This window comes from Nerophis ophidion, linkage group LG06, assembly GCF_033978795.1.
Source record: "Nerophis ophidion isolate RoL-2023_Sa linkage group LG06, RoL_Noph_v1.0, whole genome shotgun sequence".
Taxonomy (NCBI): Eukaryota; Metazoa; Chordata; class Actinopteri; order Syngnathiformes; family Syngnathidae; genus Nerophis; species Nerophis ophidion.
In genome coordinates, this window is record NC_084616.1 from 71837523 (window position 1) to 71857482 (window position 19960).

The 19960-nt window shown below is 41.2% G+C and overlaps 1 protein-coding gene across 1 annotated transcript in view; it reads right to left on the reverse strand.

Annotated features, from left to right (window-relative positions):
- Window positions 1–271: 271 nt before the first annotated feature.
- The window catches only part of cfap74 (cilia and flagella associated protein 74), a 153761-nt gene continuing 134072 nt past the window's right edge, over window positions 272–19960 (reverse strand). Inside the window, exons 32-39 of the mRNA XM_061904796.1 lie at window positions 18626–18745; window positions 15482–15637; window positions 15250–15388; window positions 10619–10773; window positions 10413–10545; window positions 4157–4275; window positions 1692–1826; window positions 272–489 (exon numbers count right to left, since the gene is read on the reverse strand). Of these exons, the coding sequence (XP_061760780.1) occupies window positions 385–489; window positions 1692–1826; window positions 4157–4275; window positions 10413–10545; window positions 10619–10773; window positions 15250–15388; window positions 15482–15637; window positions 18626–18745 (1062 nt within the window). The 3' untranslated portion in view covers window positions 272–384. The remainder of the gene's footprint in view (window positions 490–1691; window positions 1827–4156; window positions 4276–10412; window positions 10546–10618; window positions 10774–15249; window positions 15389–15481; window positions 15638–18625; window positions 18746–19960) is intronic.

The window sequence follows — 19960 nt, forward strand, 5'->3', positions numbered from 1 at the left end:
ACAAATACCCAGAATCCTTTGCATCAATGACACTTCCTGACTATATTTTACACCCCGCGCCCCCAACCCCGCCCACCTTACCGACGCACGGGGGGGATATTGCGGGATATTGCGTGATGGGTAAAATTTTGAAAAAAACTTCGAAAAATAAAATAAGCCACTGGGAACTGATTTTTATTGGTTTCAACCCTTCTGAAATTGTGATAATGTTCCCCTTTAAAGTAAAAAACTTCCTGCCTCTTTGTGGTTCAAAGAAAAGTGTATTTATTTTTGTGGCTGCAGCTAAGCAGTAGTAGTGTCATACGTTTTCAAAAACTACATTTGATGGGCTAAATTATCATTAGAATATTTTGGCAAATGTAACACAGGTATATGGAAAAGGAATCAGTCGACAGCAGTGGACACGAAAGCCATTAAGGTGACGTTGTACACTTTTGTCCCATCACCTTTTACTGTGAGAGGCACACACATCTGCACCACTTCATTGGGCTGGAACAAACACAATTATATATTTTTAGAAGCATTTATCATTCTTTTTATTTTTATTTTTTAAAGGCCTACTGAAACCCAGTACTACCGACCACGTAGTTTGATAATTAATACATCAATGATGAAATCTTAACATTGCAACACATTCCAATACGGCCGGTTTAGTTTACTAAATTGCAATTTTAAATTTCGTGTGGAAGTACAATGCTAAAACGTCGCGGTATGATGATGCGTGCGAGTGACGTCCCGCATTGTAGAGGACATTTTGTTCCAGCACCGTTCCCAGCTATAAGTCGTCTGTTTTCATGGCATAATTCCACAGTATTCTGGATATCTGAGTTGCTGAATCTTTTGCAATATGTTTTATGAATAATGGAGACGTCAAAGAAGAAAGCTGTAGATGGGAAGCGGTGTATTGCGACCTCCTTTAGTAACACAAACACAGCTGGTGTTTCATTGTTTACATTCCCGAAAGATGACAGTCAAGCTTTACTATGGATTAGAGATGTCAAGCGAACACGGTTGGATTGGACCACACACACAAAGTACAGTGTATTATGCAGCGATCATTTCGAAAGATCGTATTTCAAAGAGGGTCCCTTGCGAAGGGCAGAGATGGGCATCGCCACCACCCGTCGACTGGTGCTGAAGAAAGGTGCGGGGCCGACCTTCAGGTTGTACAGGTACGACCATATAATCTCACTAAAACACTAGTAACACAATAAGCAGATAAGGGATTTCCCGGAATTATCCTAGTAAATGTGTCTAATAACATCTGAATCGCTCCCACTCCCCTCGTCTTTTTTTTTCCTTTTTTCTAGTCCTGCACTCTCACTTTCTTCATCCACGAATCTTTTATCCTCGCTCAAATTAATGGGGAAATCGTCGCTTTCTCGGTCCGAATCGCTCTCGCTGCTGGTGGCCATGATTGTAAACAATGTGAGAATGTGAGGAGCTCCACAACCCGTGACGTCACGCGCACGTCGTCTGCTACTTCCGGTAAAGGCAAGGCTTTTTTTGTTAGCGACCAAAAGTTGCGAACTTTATCGTGGATATTCTCTACTAAATCTTTTCAGCAAAAATATGGCAATATCGCGAAATGATCAAGTATGACACAAAGAATGGACCTGCGATCCCCGTTTGAATAAGAAAATCTAATTTCAGTAGGCCTTTAAGCTATGAACAATAGGTAAACTCCTCACCTTGTGTCCACTCTGGGGCGTCCACGTGAGTGTGATGGTTCGTTTGGTGCCCGCATCTACGAGACTTTTGCTGGGCTCCACACTGAAGCCTTGCTGCTGCAGGGATGCCAGGTTGTCCCAGAAAAATTCGCAGCCCTGCAAACATCAACATAGAATACAGATGTAACGATTCGTTTTAACAACGCCTCGAGATTAATTTGAGATTTACGGTCCGATTCAGGAATATATTTGTTTATTTAGGACAGGGGTCGGCAACCCGCGGCTCTTTAGCGCCGCCCTAGTGGCTCACTGGAGCTTTTTCAAAAATATATGAAAAATGGAAATGATGAGGGGGAAAAAACATATTTTTTGTTTTAATTTGGTTTCTCTAGGAGGACAAACATGAAACAAACCTCCCTAATTGCTATAAAGCACACGGTTTATATTAAACATGCTTCACTGATTCGAGTATTGTTTTGTCCTACTAATTTTGGCGGTCCTTGAACTCACCGTAGTTTGTTTACAGCAGGGGTGCCCACACTTTTTCTGCAGGCGAGCTACTTTTCAATTGACCAACTCGAGGGGATCTACCTCATTTATATATATCATTTATATTTACTTATTTATGAAAGAGACATTTTTGTAAACAAGTTAAATATGTTTAATGATAATACAAGCATGTGTAACACATGTAGATGTCTTTCTTTCACGAAGACAAGAATATAAGTTGGTGTATTACCTGATTCTGATGACTTGCATTGATTGGAATCAGACAGTAATGATGATAATGCCCACATTTTGAAATGGAGGAGAAAAAAAGTTGTCCTTTCTGTACAATACCACATGAAAGTGGTTGTTTTTTGGCATCTAATTCATCCAGCTTCCATACACTTTACAAGAAAAACATTGGCGGCAAATTCCGTTGCTTGCTTGATTGACATTCACGGCACCCGAGGGTCTTGTGAGATGACGCTGGCTGCTGCCAGTTCATTATTATGAAAAAATGACAGAGAGGAAGGCGAGAAACACTTTTTATTTCAACAGACTTTCGCGCAGTCCCTTCCGTCAAAACTCTAAAGGCCGACTGCACATTTCCTATCTTCACAATAAAAGCCCTGCTTCATGCTGCCTGCGCTAACAAAATGAGAGTCTCGGAAAGCTGGCGTGCACAAGTGATGTGCACGCCAGCTTTCTGAGGGATCGCTTTTCTTTGAACTGTTTTGTGACCAAGGGCAGCGGCTGTTTACGACCCCCTTCCTTTAGCAACAGCTGTTGCCATGTAATCAGGGAAAGGCCAAATAAAAGAGGAGGCGTACAATCTTTTGTCAGAGCATGGTTTGGACACTGTACAACGGTACAGGTCTACATGTTTCTCCTTAATTGAGCTAAATTTAATTCTGTCTATATTTAATGCCTTGTTTCTTTGTCTGTTTAATAGATGTAATCAGTAATTGAACCTGACAACTAGGAAGTGTTTTCAACTTAGAAAAAAAATCATAATATGACCCCTTTAATGCGCTTATAGTCCAGTGCGCCCTATGGTCCAGAAAATACAGTACCTTTTAAAATCAATCAATCAATCAATGTTTACTTATATAGCCCTAAATCACTAGTGTCTCAAAGGGCTGCACAAACCACTACGACATCCTCGGTAGGCACACATAAGGGCAAGGAAAACTCACACCCAGTGGGACATCGGTGACAATAATGACCCAGTGGGACGTCGGTGACAATGATGACTATGAGAACCTTGGAGAGGAGGAAAACAATGGATGTCGAGCGGGTCTAACATGATACTGTGAAAGTTCGATCCATAATGGATCCAACACAGTCGCGAGAGTCCAGTCCAAAGCGGATCCAACACAGCAGCAAGAGTCCCGTTCACAGCGGAGCCAGCAGGAAACCATCCCAAGCGGAGGCGGATCAGCAGCGCAGAGATGTCCCCAGCCAATGCCCTCCCGGTAACAGTTCGAGATGCCACCTCAGTAGAAGCATTTAAGTCTCACCTTAAAACTCATTTGTATACTCTAGCCTTTAAATAGACTCCCTTTCTAGACCAGTTGATCTGCCGTTTCTTTTCCTTTTCTTCTATGTCCCACTCTCCTTTGTGGAGGGGGTCCGGTCCGATCCGGTGGCCATGTATTAAAACGCTCTATAGCCCGCAGACTTTTTTTGGGCTTTGGGAATCACTAATAAGCCGGAGTCCTTTGAACGCAGATTTCTTGCCGGGACATATGGTACAATACAATCGGCAAGATAGGCTGGAGCTAGACCGTGTAGTATTTTATACGTAAGTAGTAAAACCTTAAAGTCACATCTTAAGTGCACAGGAAGCCAGTTAGATCTATATATATGTTCTGGAAGGCCAACTAGCATAACACGGATCAATATACTTGAATCTTAGGTATATAAATCGATGTATCAATCAATCGTTACACCCCTAGTAATTGTCCAGAGAGCCATTTAGTGAAGTCCATCATTCATACCTTCTTGCTGGTCCGGATGCAGCCCACCTCCAGCTCCCTGACTGCAGGCTTAATGGTCCCCATGCTGTAGCTGGCTCGCAGAGTAAGCAGCACAGGGATTTCCATCTCCCCGGACTGCACTACTTGGGGAGAAAACATTGACTCATTTACTCTCATCCAAGGACAGTACAGTGGTACCTCGGCTTTCCATACTCCTTGGTTTTGGTATGATTTAGTTTGGAATTAAAATGTTCGGTTTTCCTACGCTGCTGTTTTAGTACAATTAAACACATGTCGTTTAACCTTCGTGCACGATGAAGATTGACAAATCACACCTACTCTTGGGATCCAAGAGTAGGTGGGTGTGCTCATAAAGCTGTCATAAGTCAGCAATAAATTCATATGTTTACTTTAAACGCCTGGAATCTTTTGAGAAATTTGGATTAACTTATTGACATAACATTTTTATTATTTCTTGTGATTTTCTTTTTGGCATTTTCATCAAACATTTTTTTTTTATCATGGAAAAATGCAAAATGTAAATGATAAATGAGGTGGTGACTTGTCCAGGCTGTACCCCGCCTTCCGCCCGATTGTAGCTGAGATAGGCGCCAGCGCCCCCCGTGACCCCAAAAGGGAATAAGCGGTAGAAAATGGACGGATGGATGGGTTATACTTGTATAGCGCTTTTATACCTTTCAGGTACTCAAAGCGCTTTGACACTATTTTCACCTTCACACACTGATTAAATGAAATAAAATCAACATTATTTATAAAGTACATTTAAAATTTACCACAGGGGTAGCCGAAGTGCTGTACAGTACGCAGGTTAAAAGATAACACAAGAATAATCGAGCAAACACAACACAACACGATAAAAAAAGAACAAGGCGCTAACCAGGACCCATCAGGAGCAAGGGTGAAGTGTCTTGCTCAAGAACACAACGGACATGACTAGGATAATAGAAGGTGGAGATTGAACCAGGAACCCTCAGGTTGCTGGCACGGCCACTCTCCCAACTGCGCAACGCCGTCCCCATCAAACTTTTCTTGAATTAAATTGGAACATTTGCGGTATGGTAATTAAGATCTACAAGTCAATTCTTCATGACCACATTAATTTTGTACAGGGGACAAATTTTTTTAAATTTTTACAGTGTCTACTTAGCTCAAATGAGCAACAAAGCGGTCAAGACCAATCAATCAATGTCTATTTATGTTGGCCTAAATCACGAGTGTCTCAAAGGGCTGCACAAATGATAAATGATAAATGGGTTGTACTTGTATAGCGCTTTTCTACCTTCAAGGTACTCAAGCGCTTTGACACTACTTCCACATTTACCCATTCACACACACATTCACACACTGATGGAGGGAGCTGCCATGCAAGGCGCCAATCAGCACCCATCAGGAGCAAGGGTGAAGTGTCTTGCTCAGGACACAACGGACGTGACAAGGTTGGTACTAGGTGGGATTTGAACCAGGGACCCTCGGGTTTTCTTGGTAGAATTTTTTTTTTTACCTTTTTGCTCAGTACGTTCAAAAATATTCGTAAATGAAGTAAATGCTAGTGCCATTATCTTGACATAATGATATGCGCTGGGCATCATCATTTTTCGTTTTCATGCTTGAAATTAAAAATGATTACTTTAAAAAAGTAGTTTTATACTTGTGGGTGTTGATGACACAGCTTTGCAACAGTTGATATTCTAGTTTCAAGCATGTTTTACTCAATATAGGTCATAAAATCTCAGCAACGAGCTGTAATATCTTGAGATCATTTAGGACCAAAACCCTTAAAACAAGTAAAAAACTCTAACATAAAATCTGCTTAATGAGAAAAATGTTCTTATCAGACAGAAAATGAGCAAATATCACCCTTATTTGAGAAATTCAATCTTACTCAGATTTCAGTTTTTGCAGTGTAGTGACAATCCAACCAAAGCCAACGGGTGTCTAAAAGTCACTTTTCTCCATTGAGTCGATCCAAACAATCATCCATCCATCCATTTTCTACCGCTTATTCCTTTCGGGGTCGCGGGGGACGTTGATGTCTATCTCAGCTACAATCGGGCGGAAGGCGGGGTACACCCTGGACAAGTCGCCACCTCACCACAGGGCCCAAACAATCATATGGGGATAAACTGCTGTTCTCTGTAGTTTTGCAGAGAATTTTGTCTAGCATCGATTCCTTGATGGCAGAGATGGAATTCGCGGGACAGGGGTGTCCCGATACAACACTTTCACGTTCGATATGATATTGCAGCATTGAGCATTGGCCGATACTGATTATTATTTCCAGTACAATACAATTTCAGCAAAATTCTAGTATATACTTACATTATTTACATTGCATTACATATACAAACCCCATTTCCATAGAAGTTGGGAAATTGTGCTTGATGTAAATATAAACGGAATACAATGATTTGCAAGCCCTTTTCAACCCATATTCAGTTGAATGCACTACAAAGACAACATATTTGATGTTCAAACTCATAAACTTTATCTTTTTTTTGCAAATAATATTTAACTTAGAATTTCATGGCTGCAACACCTGCCAAAGTAGTTGGGAAAGGGCATGTTCACCACTGTTTCATCACCTTTTCTTTTACCAACACTCAATAAACGTTTGGGAACTGAGGAAACTAATTGTTGAAGCTTTGAAAGTGGAATTCTTTCCCATTCTTGCTATATGTAGAGCTTCAGTTGTTCAACAGTCCGGGGTAGCGACGAACTGTATTTAGTGACAGTCCATCTTAGATGATCTCGGGCCCAGAGAAGCCGGCGGCGTTTTTGGATGTTGTTGATAAATGGCTTTGGCTTTGCATAGTAGAGCTCTAACTTGCACTTACAGATGTAGCGAAGAACTGTATTTAAGTGTTTTTTTGAAGTGTTCCTGAGCCCATGTGGTGATATCCTTTAGAGATTGATGTCGGTTTTTGATACAGTGCCGTCTGAGCGATCGAGGGTCACGGTCATTCAATGTTGGTTTCCGCAAATGCCGCTTACGTGGAGTGATTTCTCCAGATTCTCTGAACCTTTTGATGATAATATGGACCGCAGATGTTGAAATCCCTAAATATCTTGCAATTGCACTTTGAGGAACGTTGTTCTTAAGCAGTTTGACTATTTGCTCACACAGTTGTGGACAAAGGGGTGTACCTCGCCCCATCCTTTCTTGTGAAAGACTGAGCATTTTTTGGGAAGCTGTTTTTATACCCACCTGTTCCCAATTAGCCTGCACACCTGTGGGATGTTCCAAATAAGTGTTTGATGAGCATTCCTTAACTTTATCAGTATTTAATGCCACTTTTCCCAACTCCTTTGTCACGTGTTGTTGGCATCAAATTCTAAAGTTAATGATTATTTGCAAAAAAAAAAATGTTTATCAGTTTGAACATCAAATATGTTGTCTTTGTAGCATATTCAACTGAATATGGGTTGAAAATAATTTGCAAATCATTGTATTCCGTTTATTTTTACATCTAACACAGTTTCCCAACTCATATGGAAACGGGGCTTGTACATTATTTTGTAGTTTGCAATGTTAGCAAAGATTGGATCACTCAGAGAACAATGGTAGATATAAAAACACAAACCTTATGACGGATTTATACTAATGTTAGTTTGTTTGGCGACACCTAGTGGTCACTATTAAGTAGTAAGTTGACAAATGTGGGACTTGTTACTGGATACTTACTAATACATTTCGGCCTTGGATACTTTGTATCTTAAAGTTATACCCAACAATACTTATTTGATACTTGTTTATATTGACAAATGTTGTGTTTTAGACCAGTGGTCCCCAACCTTTTTTGCACAACGGACCGGTTTAACGTAAAAATACTGCAAAAACAAGTGCATTAAAAATACAACCCACTATAACTCTGAATTAGTGGGAGTCATGTGCTTGTTTTTTTGCAGTGAGATGCAGATGGATATCAGCCTTTGGCTACAATCTGTCAGATTTATATTTTATATGTTCATTAATGTGCATTGTTTGATGTCACGGAGTCCAAAAAAAATATAACAAATGGCAAATTCCCATGAGGAGTTCTATTGTACATCCATAAACAATCTTATTGGTGTGTCTAGTGCAGGGGTCCGCAACCCAAAATGTTGAAAGAGCCATATTGGACCAAAAATACAAAAACAAATCCGTCTGGAGACGCAAAAAATTAAAAGCCATATTACATACAGATAGTGTGTCATGAGATATCAAGTGACTTATGAGGACTTAAAATGAAACTAAATGAGCTCAAATATAGCTACAACTGAGGCATAAGGATGCAATTTGTACTACAGCTAGCCTAGATAGCATGTTAGCATCGAATAGCTTGCAGTCATGCAGTGACCAAATATGTCTGATTAGCACTCCAATTACCGATTCCGATATCAACCGATACCGATATATACAGTCGTGGAATTAACACATTATAATGGCTAATTTTGTTGTGATGCCCCGCTGGATGCATTAAAACAATTAACAAGGTTTTCCAAAACAAATCGACTCAAGTTATGGAACGAAATGTCAACATGGCACTGCCATATTTATTATTTAAGTCACAAAGTGAGTTATTTTTTTAACATGCCTCAAAACAGCAGCTTGGAATTTGGGACATGCTCTCCCTGAGAGAGCATGCGGAGGTTGAGGTGGGCGGGTTGGGGAGTGGGGGGATGGTTTGAGTTGGAGGGGAAGGGGTAGCGGGGGGTGTATACCTTTGAGACACTAGTGATTTAGGGCTATATAAGTAAACATTGATTGATTGATTGATTGTAACGTCCCAGAAGAGTTAGTGCTGCAAGGGTTTCTGGGTGTTTGTTCTGCTGTGTTTATGTTGTGTTACGGTGCGGATGCTCTACCGAAATGTGTTTGTCATTCTTGTTTGGTGTGGGTTCACAGTGTGGCGCATATTTGTAACAGTGTTAAAGTTTATTTAAAAGGCCAATTTCAGTGTGACCTGTATGGCTGTTGAACGAGTATGCCTTGCATTCACTTGTGTGTGTGAAAAGACGTAGATATTATTTGATTGGGCCGGCACGCACAGGCAGTGCCTTTAAGGCACGCCCCCAATATTGTCATCTGGGTGGAAATCGGGAGAAATTCGGGAGACTGATTGCCCCGGGAGATTTTTCGGGTGGGGCACTGAAATTCGGGAGTCTCCCGGGAAAATCGGGAGGGTTGGCAAGTATGACTCGGGGATGCAACTGCTCTGTACTTCTCCCCACGTCCGTGTACCACTCCATAGAGCGGCGTTTCAAAAAGTCTTAAATTTCACTTTTTGAAACCGATACCGATAATTTCCGATATTACTAAAGTCATTTTTCGTCCAATAATATCGGCAGTCCGATATCATCGGACATCTCTAGTATTTTGCTTCGTTCCCTGCAAGTAAAACTAAAAACTTTTTTTTTTTTCATTCATATTTTTGTGTGTCTGGGTAATTGGATTTACATTGTTTCCAATGGGATACATTTTTTCATTTTTTGTACAATTCAGTTTTCAACAGATCCTTTGAAAAGGATAAATTGTCACGCTCGTGGCGCATTGTGATGCGGGATTTAGTTCTCCCCAGTGATGCTAAAGACACTCCGGATGACAACCTAAATGTAAGATGATTTAATAACAAAACGGGCAGAAATAGACAAAAGAAACGCGTGCCGAACGCACGGGAAGCTAAGGCTAACACTTAGCACAGATTTAGGAATCAGAAACATGAACGTGATTGTTGCTTACCGCAAAACAATGGACCCAGGCCGACTGACGGGAGAAGGCAGGCTTAAATAACGAAAGTAATTACAACACAAGTGCGCGTCCGGAAACAAGTGGAAGGTGAAACTAATAAGTGGTGAAGTGAATTATATTTATATAGCACTTTTCTCTAGTGACTCAAAGCGCTTTACATAGTGAAACCCAATATCTAAGTTACATTTAAACCAGTGTGGGTGGCACTGGGAGCAGGTGGGTAAAGTGTCTTGCCCAAGGACACAACGGCAGTTACTAGGATGGCGGAAGCGGGAATCGAACCTGCAACCCTCAAGTTGCTGGCACGGCTGCTCTACCAACCGAGCTATGCCGCCCCTTGTTTGTTCTGTCACCATAGTGACAGAACAAACAAGGAAGTGCAACCAGGAACTAAGTGAAACATTAGCAGAACATAATACAAAAAAGACTCAAAACCTAAACATAATATGATCCGGGCAGCGGATCATAACAAAAATAACAGAACCGAGGCACCGCTGTATAAATGTATATAAATGGGACATAATGTACCTGCAGGATGAAGTGGACTGGTTATGAGTGGAGGAAGAAGGGATTCAACAGGAATTGTGAGAGGGTCTCCTCCTAGTAGATACGTATTATGTGAAGATGCTGCACCTTTTAGATCCAGAACGCACAGTTTACTCTAGGACACAAAACCACAAGCACATTAACGGAGTTCATTAAAGCAGAACTACATAGCGTTAGTCTTTGGTCACCTTATTGACAAGTTCAATAGTGAGTTGATCGGAATAGTTGACGGATGGGTGATCGGGGTGAAAGGTGACAACTATGTCTTGGCTTTGTCGAGCAGCAATGCATCCTTCCACAGGCACAACACTGAAAACACTCAGTCCGTTGTAGTTTTGAGTCCCTGTACATGACAAAAAAAAATACAAATTACATCACGACTAATGTGTTCTACACTTACCATGAATTGATTAACGTGGACTTCGACTTAAACAAGTTAAAAAACTTATTGGGGTGTTACCATTTAGTGGTCAATTGTACGGAATATGTACTGAACTGTGCAATCTACTAATAAAAGTTTCAATCAATTAATCAATCAAACATATGTGCTTGTTTTTAATGATACCTCAGATAAAGTTGATAATAGAATACTGATAGAATGCAATCGACCCAACTACATCACATACATGACGTTACTATGAAATTAAATTTGAAAATAACTAGTTTTATCGACCGACTGTGCTTATAAGGGCCAGTCCCAGAATGTGGCACAGTGGCATTCAGATGAAAGAACAATACTGCTACTTTTCAAAAGCAGTATATTACCGATCGTGGTACTTTACTAGTATCGAGATACTGTACAACTCAATCAATCCATCAATGTTTATTTATATAGCCCTAAATCACAAATGTCTCAAAGGACTGTACAAACCATTACGACTACGACATCCTCGGAAGAACCCACAAAAGGGCAAGGAAAACTCACACCCAGTGGGCAGGGAGAATTCACATCCAGCGGGACGCCAGTGACAATGCTGACTATGAGAAACCTTGGAGAGGACCTCAGATGTGGGCAACCCCGCCACTCTAGGGGACCGAAAGCAATGGATTTCCACGAGGAGTTAAAGGCCTACTGAAACCCACTACTACCGACCACGCAGTCTGATAGTTTACATATCAATGATGAAATATTAACATTGCAACACATGCCAATACGGCCTTTTTAGTTTACTAAATTGCAGTTTTAAATTTCCCGCGAAGTATCCTGTTGAAAACGTCGCGGAATGATGACGCGTACGGGTGACGTCACGGGTTGTAGCGGACATAATAATAATAATAATAATACATTTTGGGCTTCACGGTGGCAGAGGGGTTAGTGCGTCTGCCTCACAATAAGAAGTTCCTGCAGTCCTGGGTTCAAATCCAGGCTTGGGATCTTTCTGTGTGGAGTTTGCATGTTCTCCCCGTGAATGCGTGGGTTCCCTCCGGGTACTCCGGCTTCCTCCCACTTCCAAAGACATGCACCTGGGGATAGGTTGATTGGCAACACTAAATTGGCCCTACTGTGTGAATGTGAGTGTGAATGTTGTCTGTCTGTGTTGGCCCTGCGATGAGGTGGCGGATTGTCCAGGGTGTACCCTGCCTTCCGCCCGATTGTAGGTGAGATAGGCGCCAGCGCCCCCCCGCGACCTCGAAAGGGAATAAGCGGTAGAAAATGGATGGATGGGATGGATTTTATTTGTAAAAAGCACTTTACGTTGAGCAAACAACGTCAAAGTGCCACAGTGTAAAAAATAGTATTAATAAAAATAAATAAAATATAAAACTAGAAACAGCCCAAAAGCTACAACCAGCATGCATGTCTATGGAAAGGCTTTTTTAAAAAGATGGGTTTTTAAGCCTTTTTTAAAAGCGTCCACAGTCTGTGGTGCCCTCAGGTGGTCAGGGAGAGCGTTCCACAGACTGGGAGCAGCGGAGCAGAAAGCCTGGTCTCCCATTGTTCGAAGCTTTGTCCGTGGAGGATGGAGGAGGTTAGCCTGTATGGAGCGGAGGTGTCGTGTGGAGGATTTGGGGGTGAGCAGTTCCTTGAGGTAGAGGGGGGCATTTCCATGGAGATTTTGAATTCAATCCTGAATGGAACAGGAAGCCAGTGAAGGGATTTGAGAGTTGGTGTAATGTGGTCATGTTTCTGCACTCTCATCAGGATCCTCGCAGCACTATTTTGTATGTACTGCAGCTTCTGGATGTTCTTGCTGGGGATCCTGACAAGAAGTGTGTTGCAGTAGTCCAGCCTGGAGGAGACAAAGGCGTGGACGAGCCTCTCGGCATCAGAGAGAGTGAGTGAGGGGCGGAGTTTTGCAATGTTCCTGAGGTGGTAGAAGCAGGTCTTGCACAGTTGTTTGATTTGAGCTTCAAAGGTCAGGTGAGGGTCCATTTTAACACCCAGATTAGTGACTGAGGGTGAGAGGTGAATGTTGTGGCCGGAGAAGGTGATGCTGGTGATGGTGTACGACTGAGTCTGATGAATGGCTTGTTCTTCCAGCACCGATCACGGCTAAAAGTCGTCTGCTTTAATATGGAACAGAGCGGTCAAGCGAACATGGTTCGCTACCACATGACAACCGGCAAGTTTCGGTGAGAAAATGGTTGGAATAAGTAGGCTCTTACCGTAGACATGAGCGGAGCTTGTGTCGTTCCTCCCACCATGAATTGATTAACGTGGACCCCGACTTAAACAAGTTGAAAAACTTATTCGGGTGTTACCATTTAGTGGTCAATTGTACGGAATATGTACTGAACTGTGCAATCTACTAATAAAAGTATCAATCAATCCATCAATCGAAAACTGTCAAAGAGGCAGCTGCGACTCTCTCGCCTCCTCCGTGGCTTCCCTCAGAGACACTGGCGGTCACCACACCCGTGGCCACACCCCTCCGACTTTCAGGTACGACTATATAATCTCACTAAAACACCAGTAACACAATAAGCAGATAAGGAATTTTCCAGAATTCATTCATTCATTTTCTACCGCTTATTCCCTTTTGGGGTTGCGGGGGGCGCTGGCACCTATCTCAGCTACAATCGGGCGGAAGGCGGGGTACACCCTGGACAAGTCGCCACCTCATCGCAGGGCCAACACAGAAAGACAACATTCACACTCACACTCACATTCACACAGTAGGGCCAATTTAGTGTTGCCAATCAACCTATCCCCAGGTGCATGTCTTTGGAAGTGTGAGGAAGCCGGAGTACCCGGAGGGAACCCACGCATTCACGGGGAGAACATGCAAACTCCACAAAGAAAGATCCCGAGCCTGGACTTGAACCCAGGACTGCAGGACCTTCGTATTGTGAGGCAGACACACTAACCCCTCTGCCACCGTGAAGCCCTGATTTTCCAGAATTATCCTATTAAATGTGTCTAATAACATCTGAATTGCTCCCACTGCCCTCTCTTTTTTTTTCTAGTCCTTCACTCTCACTATTCTCATCCACAAATCTTTCATCCTCGCTCAAATTAATGGGGAAATCGTCGCTTTCTTGGCCTGAATCGCTCTCGCAGCTGGTGGCCATGATTGTAAACAATGTGAGGAGCTCCACAACTCGTGACGTCACGCGCACATCGTCTGCTACTTCCGGTACAGGCAATGCTTTTTTACTAGCGACCAAAAGTTGCGAACTTTATCGTCGATGTTCTCTACTAAATCCTTTCAGCAAAAAATATGGCAATATCACGAAATGATCAAGTATGACACATAGAATGGACCTGCTATCCCCGTTTTAAATAAGAAAATCTCATTTCAATAGGCCTTTAAGCTCAGGAAGTTTGGAAATTTTAACAATTTTTTGGATTATTCATAGTTGAACATCGTCCATCTTATTCTGTAGAATAAGATGGGAAGCTTGTAAAACACTAGTGCAATGCCACACAGATACAGTGGGGCAAAAAAGTATTTAGTCAGCCACCGATTGTGCAAGTTCTCCCACTTAAAATGATGACAGAGGTCTGTAATTTTCATCATAGGTACACTTCAACTGTGAGAGACAGAATGTGAAAAAAAAATCCAGGAATTCACATTGTAGGAATTTTAAAGAATTTATTTGTAAATTATGGTGGAAAATAAGTATTTGGTCAACCATTCAAAGCTCTCACTGATGGAAGGAGGTTTTGGCTCAAAATCTCACGATACATGGCCCCATTCATTCTTTCCTTAACACGGATCAATCGTCCTGTCCCCTTAGCAGAAAAACAGCCCCAAAGCATGATGTTTCCACCCCCATGCTTCACAGTAGGTTTGGTGTTCTTGGGATGAAACTCAGTATTTTTCTTCCTCCAAACATGACGAGTTGAGTTTATACCAAAAAGTTCTATTTTGGTTTCATCTGACCACATGACATTCTCCCAATCCTCTGCTGTATCATCCATGTATCCATTTTGGTATAAACTCAACTCGTCGTGTTATATATATGTATATACATATATATTTATATCCATCTCCTACTGCTTATTATATATATATACAGTATATATATACAGTATATATATATATATATATATATATATATATACATATATATCCTTATACACATATATATATATACATACACATATATACATATAAATATACATATATATGTGTATATGTATGTATATATACATATATGTATATATATATATATGTATATATACATACATATATACATATGTGAATATGTATATATATATACATACATATACACATATATACACACACACCTCTCTCTCTCTCTCTCTCTCTCTCTCTCTCTCTATATATATATATATATATAAATATACATACATATATATGTATCGCCAGTGTAGTAGTGGTAGTGGGTGAGGAGTGTGAAGATATCTTACCTACAACTGGTTGTATCTTGGAGTCCGTGTAACCACCCAAGAGTAGGGCCACTCTCTCATCAGCATCCTGAGTTTTGGACGGCAAGGGGCTGTACAACAGCGCCTTGAAACCAACTGTAACTTCTGAGCTGTTTTGGAGCTGAAAATAATCACATGTTGGGATCAATCTTTTGACGTCACGTTGTCGGTATTTACACGGATGTAGTTTTCTGCTCGAAGGCTGAAGGCTTACCTTCAGGACCTGTGAGATGCTCTCCTTCTCGAGCACACAGCCAAAATCAAGGAGACCACCAGAGTGGGAGCAAGTGATAGCAGGAACAACACCCTCTCCACGCAGAGTCAGGGCCAAGGTCATCTTCTGACAATGCACCTCCAAAGTCTCACAGAACTAAAAAGCAAAAGGCATTTGTCCGTGTTCTGGTCTGATCTACTAAGAACCATATAGCACTATAAAGTGTGTGCAAATGATAAAATTGTGTGTACTATTACTGTGGTCTACAAACCCCGTTTCCATATGAGTTGGGAAATTGTGTTACATGTAAATATAAACAGAATACAATGATTTGCAAATCATTTTCCACCCATATTCAGTTGAATATGCTACAAAGACAACATATTTGATGTTCAAACTGATAAACTTTTTTTTTTGCAAATAATCGTTAACTTTAGAGTTTGATGCCAGCAACACGTGACAAAGAAGTTGGGAAAGGTGGCAATAAATACTGATAAAGTTGAGGAATGCTCATCAAACACTTATTTGGAACATCCCACGAGTGTGCAGGCTAATTGGGAACAGGTGGGTGCCATGATTGGATATAAAAACAGCTTCCCAAAAAATGCTCAGTATTTCACAAGAAAGGATGGGGCGAGGTACACCCCTTTGTCCACAACAGTGTGAGCAAATAGTCAAACATTTTAAGAAAAAAGTTTCTCAAAGTGCAATTGCAAGAAATTGAGGTATTTCAACATCTACGGTCCATAATATCATCAAAAGGTTCAGAGAATCTGGAGAAATCACTCCACGTAAGCGGCATGGCCGGAAACCAACATTGAATGACCGTGACCTTCGATCCCTCGGACGGCACTCTATCAAAAACCGACATCAATCTCTAAAGGATATCACCAGATGGGCTCAGGAACACTTCAGAAAACCACTTACAGTTCTTCGCTACATCTGTAAGTGCAAGTTAAAGCTCTACTATGCAAAGCCAAAGCCATTTATCAACAACATTCAGAAACGCCGCCGGCGTCTCTGGGCCCGAGATCATCTAAGATGGACTGATGCATTGGAAAAGTGTTCTGTAGTCTGACGAGTCCACATTTCAAATTGTTTTTGGAAATATTCGACATTGTGTCATCTGGACCAAAGGGGAAGCGAATCATCCAGACGGTTATCGACGCAAAGTTGAAAAGCCAGCATCTGTGATGGTATGGGGGTGCATTAGTGCCCAAGGCATGGGTAACTTACACATCTGTGAAGGCACCATTAATGCTGAAAGGTCCATACAGGTTTTGGAACAACTTATGGTGCCATCTAAGCGCCGTCTTTTTCATGGACGCCCCTGCTTATTTCAGAAAGACAATGCCAGGCCACATTCAGCACGTGTTACAACAGCGTGGCTTCGTAAAACAAGAGTGCGGGTACTTTCCTGGCCCACCTGCAGTCCAGACCTGTCTCCCCTCGAAAATGTGTGGTGCATTATGAATCGTAAAATATGACAGACGTAAATGCCGGACTGTTGAACGACTGAAGCTCTACATAAAACCAGAATGGGAAAGAATTCCACTTTCAAAGTTTCAAGAATTAGTTTCCTCAGTTCCCAAACGTTTATTGAGTATTGTTAAAAGAAAAGGTGATGAAACACATTGGTGAACATGCCCTTTCCCAACTACTTTGACACAAGTTGCAGCCATGAAATTTTAAGTTAATTATTATTTACAAAAAAAAAGGTTTATGAGTTTGAACATCAAATATCTTGTCTTTGTAGTGCATTCAATTGAATATGGATTGAAAATGTTTTGCAAATCATTGTATTCCGTTTATATGTACATCTAACACAATTTCTCAACTCATATGGAAACGGGGTTTGTACTACGACATAGACATGTCCGTACAATTAATAGCAGGTGCAGACCACCCCATTTAAATGGGGTTTAAGCATGTACTCTATGCAGCTTTCACCATGGATACACTCATTTATTGCACAATCATGTTATCATGCTGCCACCTATGGTGTTTTGTTGTTTTGAAACATGCAGCAGACCAGTGGTACCACTTTTTCTGGATATTTTAGAAGAAGTCCTGCACTGCATCAACAAAGGAACCCATTTTTTTTTTAGCATGCTGAAAGTGCACTCAAGGGAAACTGTTAGAAACGCGCATGGCTGCCGTTTTTGTGACCCCGAGATGCAGGAGCCAGGAGAGCGAAGAGGAGGTAAGATGAGTTTTAATCTCAAATAACAGAAAAATTAAACAGTCTTGCATACAAAGGTTCCAAACTTAGAGTGATCTTCGAGCCCTGAGGAGTGCTCAAGGCAAGGCATAAATAGAACATATGCTGATTGGTAGCAGGTGTGGTGGACCGGCTGCCAATCAACGGCAGGTGAGGAAAAAAAGTGCTACGTGTCAAAAACAGGAAATGGAACAAAATAAAAGCACTGACGGGAAGTAAATACAAAAACAAGGAAACGGAAATGAAGTGACCAATCGTTACAGAAACGCTGGCACAAACAGCCAGCATGCTCTGGAATGTTCCGGGCAAAAAATGCATATTGCAAGAAGTTTTTAAATTGTTATACAATATATCCTATATGAAAAATGGACATGATTTAAAAAATGCCACCAGAACCAACATTTATCTTTTTTTAATTTTTTTAAATCAGCCTGTGAAGTCATCCACCAGCTATAAAATGAAGTGAAGTATATTTATATAGCGCTTTTCTCTAGTGACTCAAAGCACTTTTACATAGTGAAACCCAATATCTAAGTTACATTTAATCCAGTGTGGGTGGCACTGCGAGCAGTTGGGTAAAATGTCTTCCCCAAGGACACAATGACAGTGACTAGGATGGCGGAAGCAGGGATCGAACCTGGAACCCTTAAGTTGCTGGTACGGCCGCTCTACCAACCGAGCTACACCGCCCGATACGTCTCGCCTCATGAGCAAAATTAAACTCTGTCTCTGCTTGATTCCTTGCTTCTCGTCTAGTTCAATAGATAGTTTGGTGTTTGAACTTGGCAAAAATATAGAACTTCTTTGAAAATTGCTCTCTTCTAAAAAAATAAATACATCTGAGGGAGCCACAACAAGAGGAGCGGGTTGCAAACCCCTGCCCAAGGTGACAAACATAACAACAGTTCTATCTTTTAACATACCTTTTTTTCCAGTGTTGGACAGAAAGTCAACACTAGTATGTGCTTATCTCCAGGTGATAGGACTCTGAGAGAATTAAGGAGTGAAAAGGGGCCGTTTACATCCAGTAATGATGACCTTAGCTGGAAAAGAAGCGCAGAAAAAGAGTGGTGACGTGATAGCATTGGATTAGAATAAAAAAATAGCAGCGGCACTTTAAAAATAAACAGTGGTACCTCGTGATACAAGCTGTTTTTTGCTTTATATGTAAGAGCCTGCTAGTTGTCATAGCAAATGTCACAGTTGAAACCTGTAAGTTCCGCCCAAAAACATCCGGTCTTACTCGCTAGCATTAGTTTAATATAGCTAAAGATCAACATAACTTCGTTTTCCAACCTTGGGAAGGAAGAAAGTGAATGAGGAGGACGGTGCTGAGAAAGAGAAGTGGATGATATTCATTGAATTAAAGAAATAAATCATTACAAAACAGTGTGAAGCAGTTTGAATGTATCACTGCTAGTCTGTATTATACTGGAGAAGAAGGTGTCTAAGATCAGCTGTGAACGTTAAAATAATATCTAAATGGTGGACATTTATACAAACCCCGTTTCCATATGAGTTGGGAAATTGCGTTAGATGTAAATATAAACAGAATACAATGATTTGCAAATCCTTTTCAACCCATATTCAGTTGAATATGCTACAAAGACAACATATTTGATGTTCAAACTCATAAACTTTATTTTTTTTTTGCAAATAATCATTAACTTCAGAATTTGATGCCAGCAACACGTGACAAAGAAGTTGGGAAAGGTGGCAGTAAATACTGATAAAGTTGAGGAAGGCTCATCAAACACTTATTTGGAACATCCCACAGGTGTGCAGGCTAATTGGGAACAGGTGGATGCCATGATTGGGTATAAAAACAGCTTCCCAAAAAAATGCTCAGTCTTTCACAAGAAAGGATGGGGCGAGGTACACCCCTTTGTCCACAACTGCGTGAGCCAATAGTCAAACCGTTTAAGAACAACGTTTCTCAAAGTGCAATTGAAAGAAATTTAGGGATTTCAACATCTACGGTCCATAATATCATCAAAAGGTTCAGAGAATCTGGAGAAATCACTCCACGTAAGCGGCATGGCCGGAAACCAACATTGAATGACCGTGACCTTCGATCCCTCAGGCGGCACTGTATCAAAAGCCGACATCAATCTCTAAAGGATATCACCACATGGGCTCAGGAACACCTCAGAAAATCACTGTCACTAAATACAGTTCTTCGCTACATCTGTAAGTGCAAATTAAAGCGCTACTATGCAAAGCAAAAGCCATTTATCAACAACATCCAGAAATGCCGC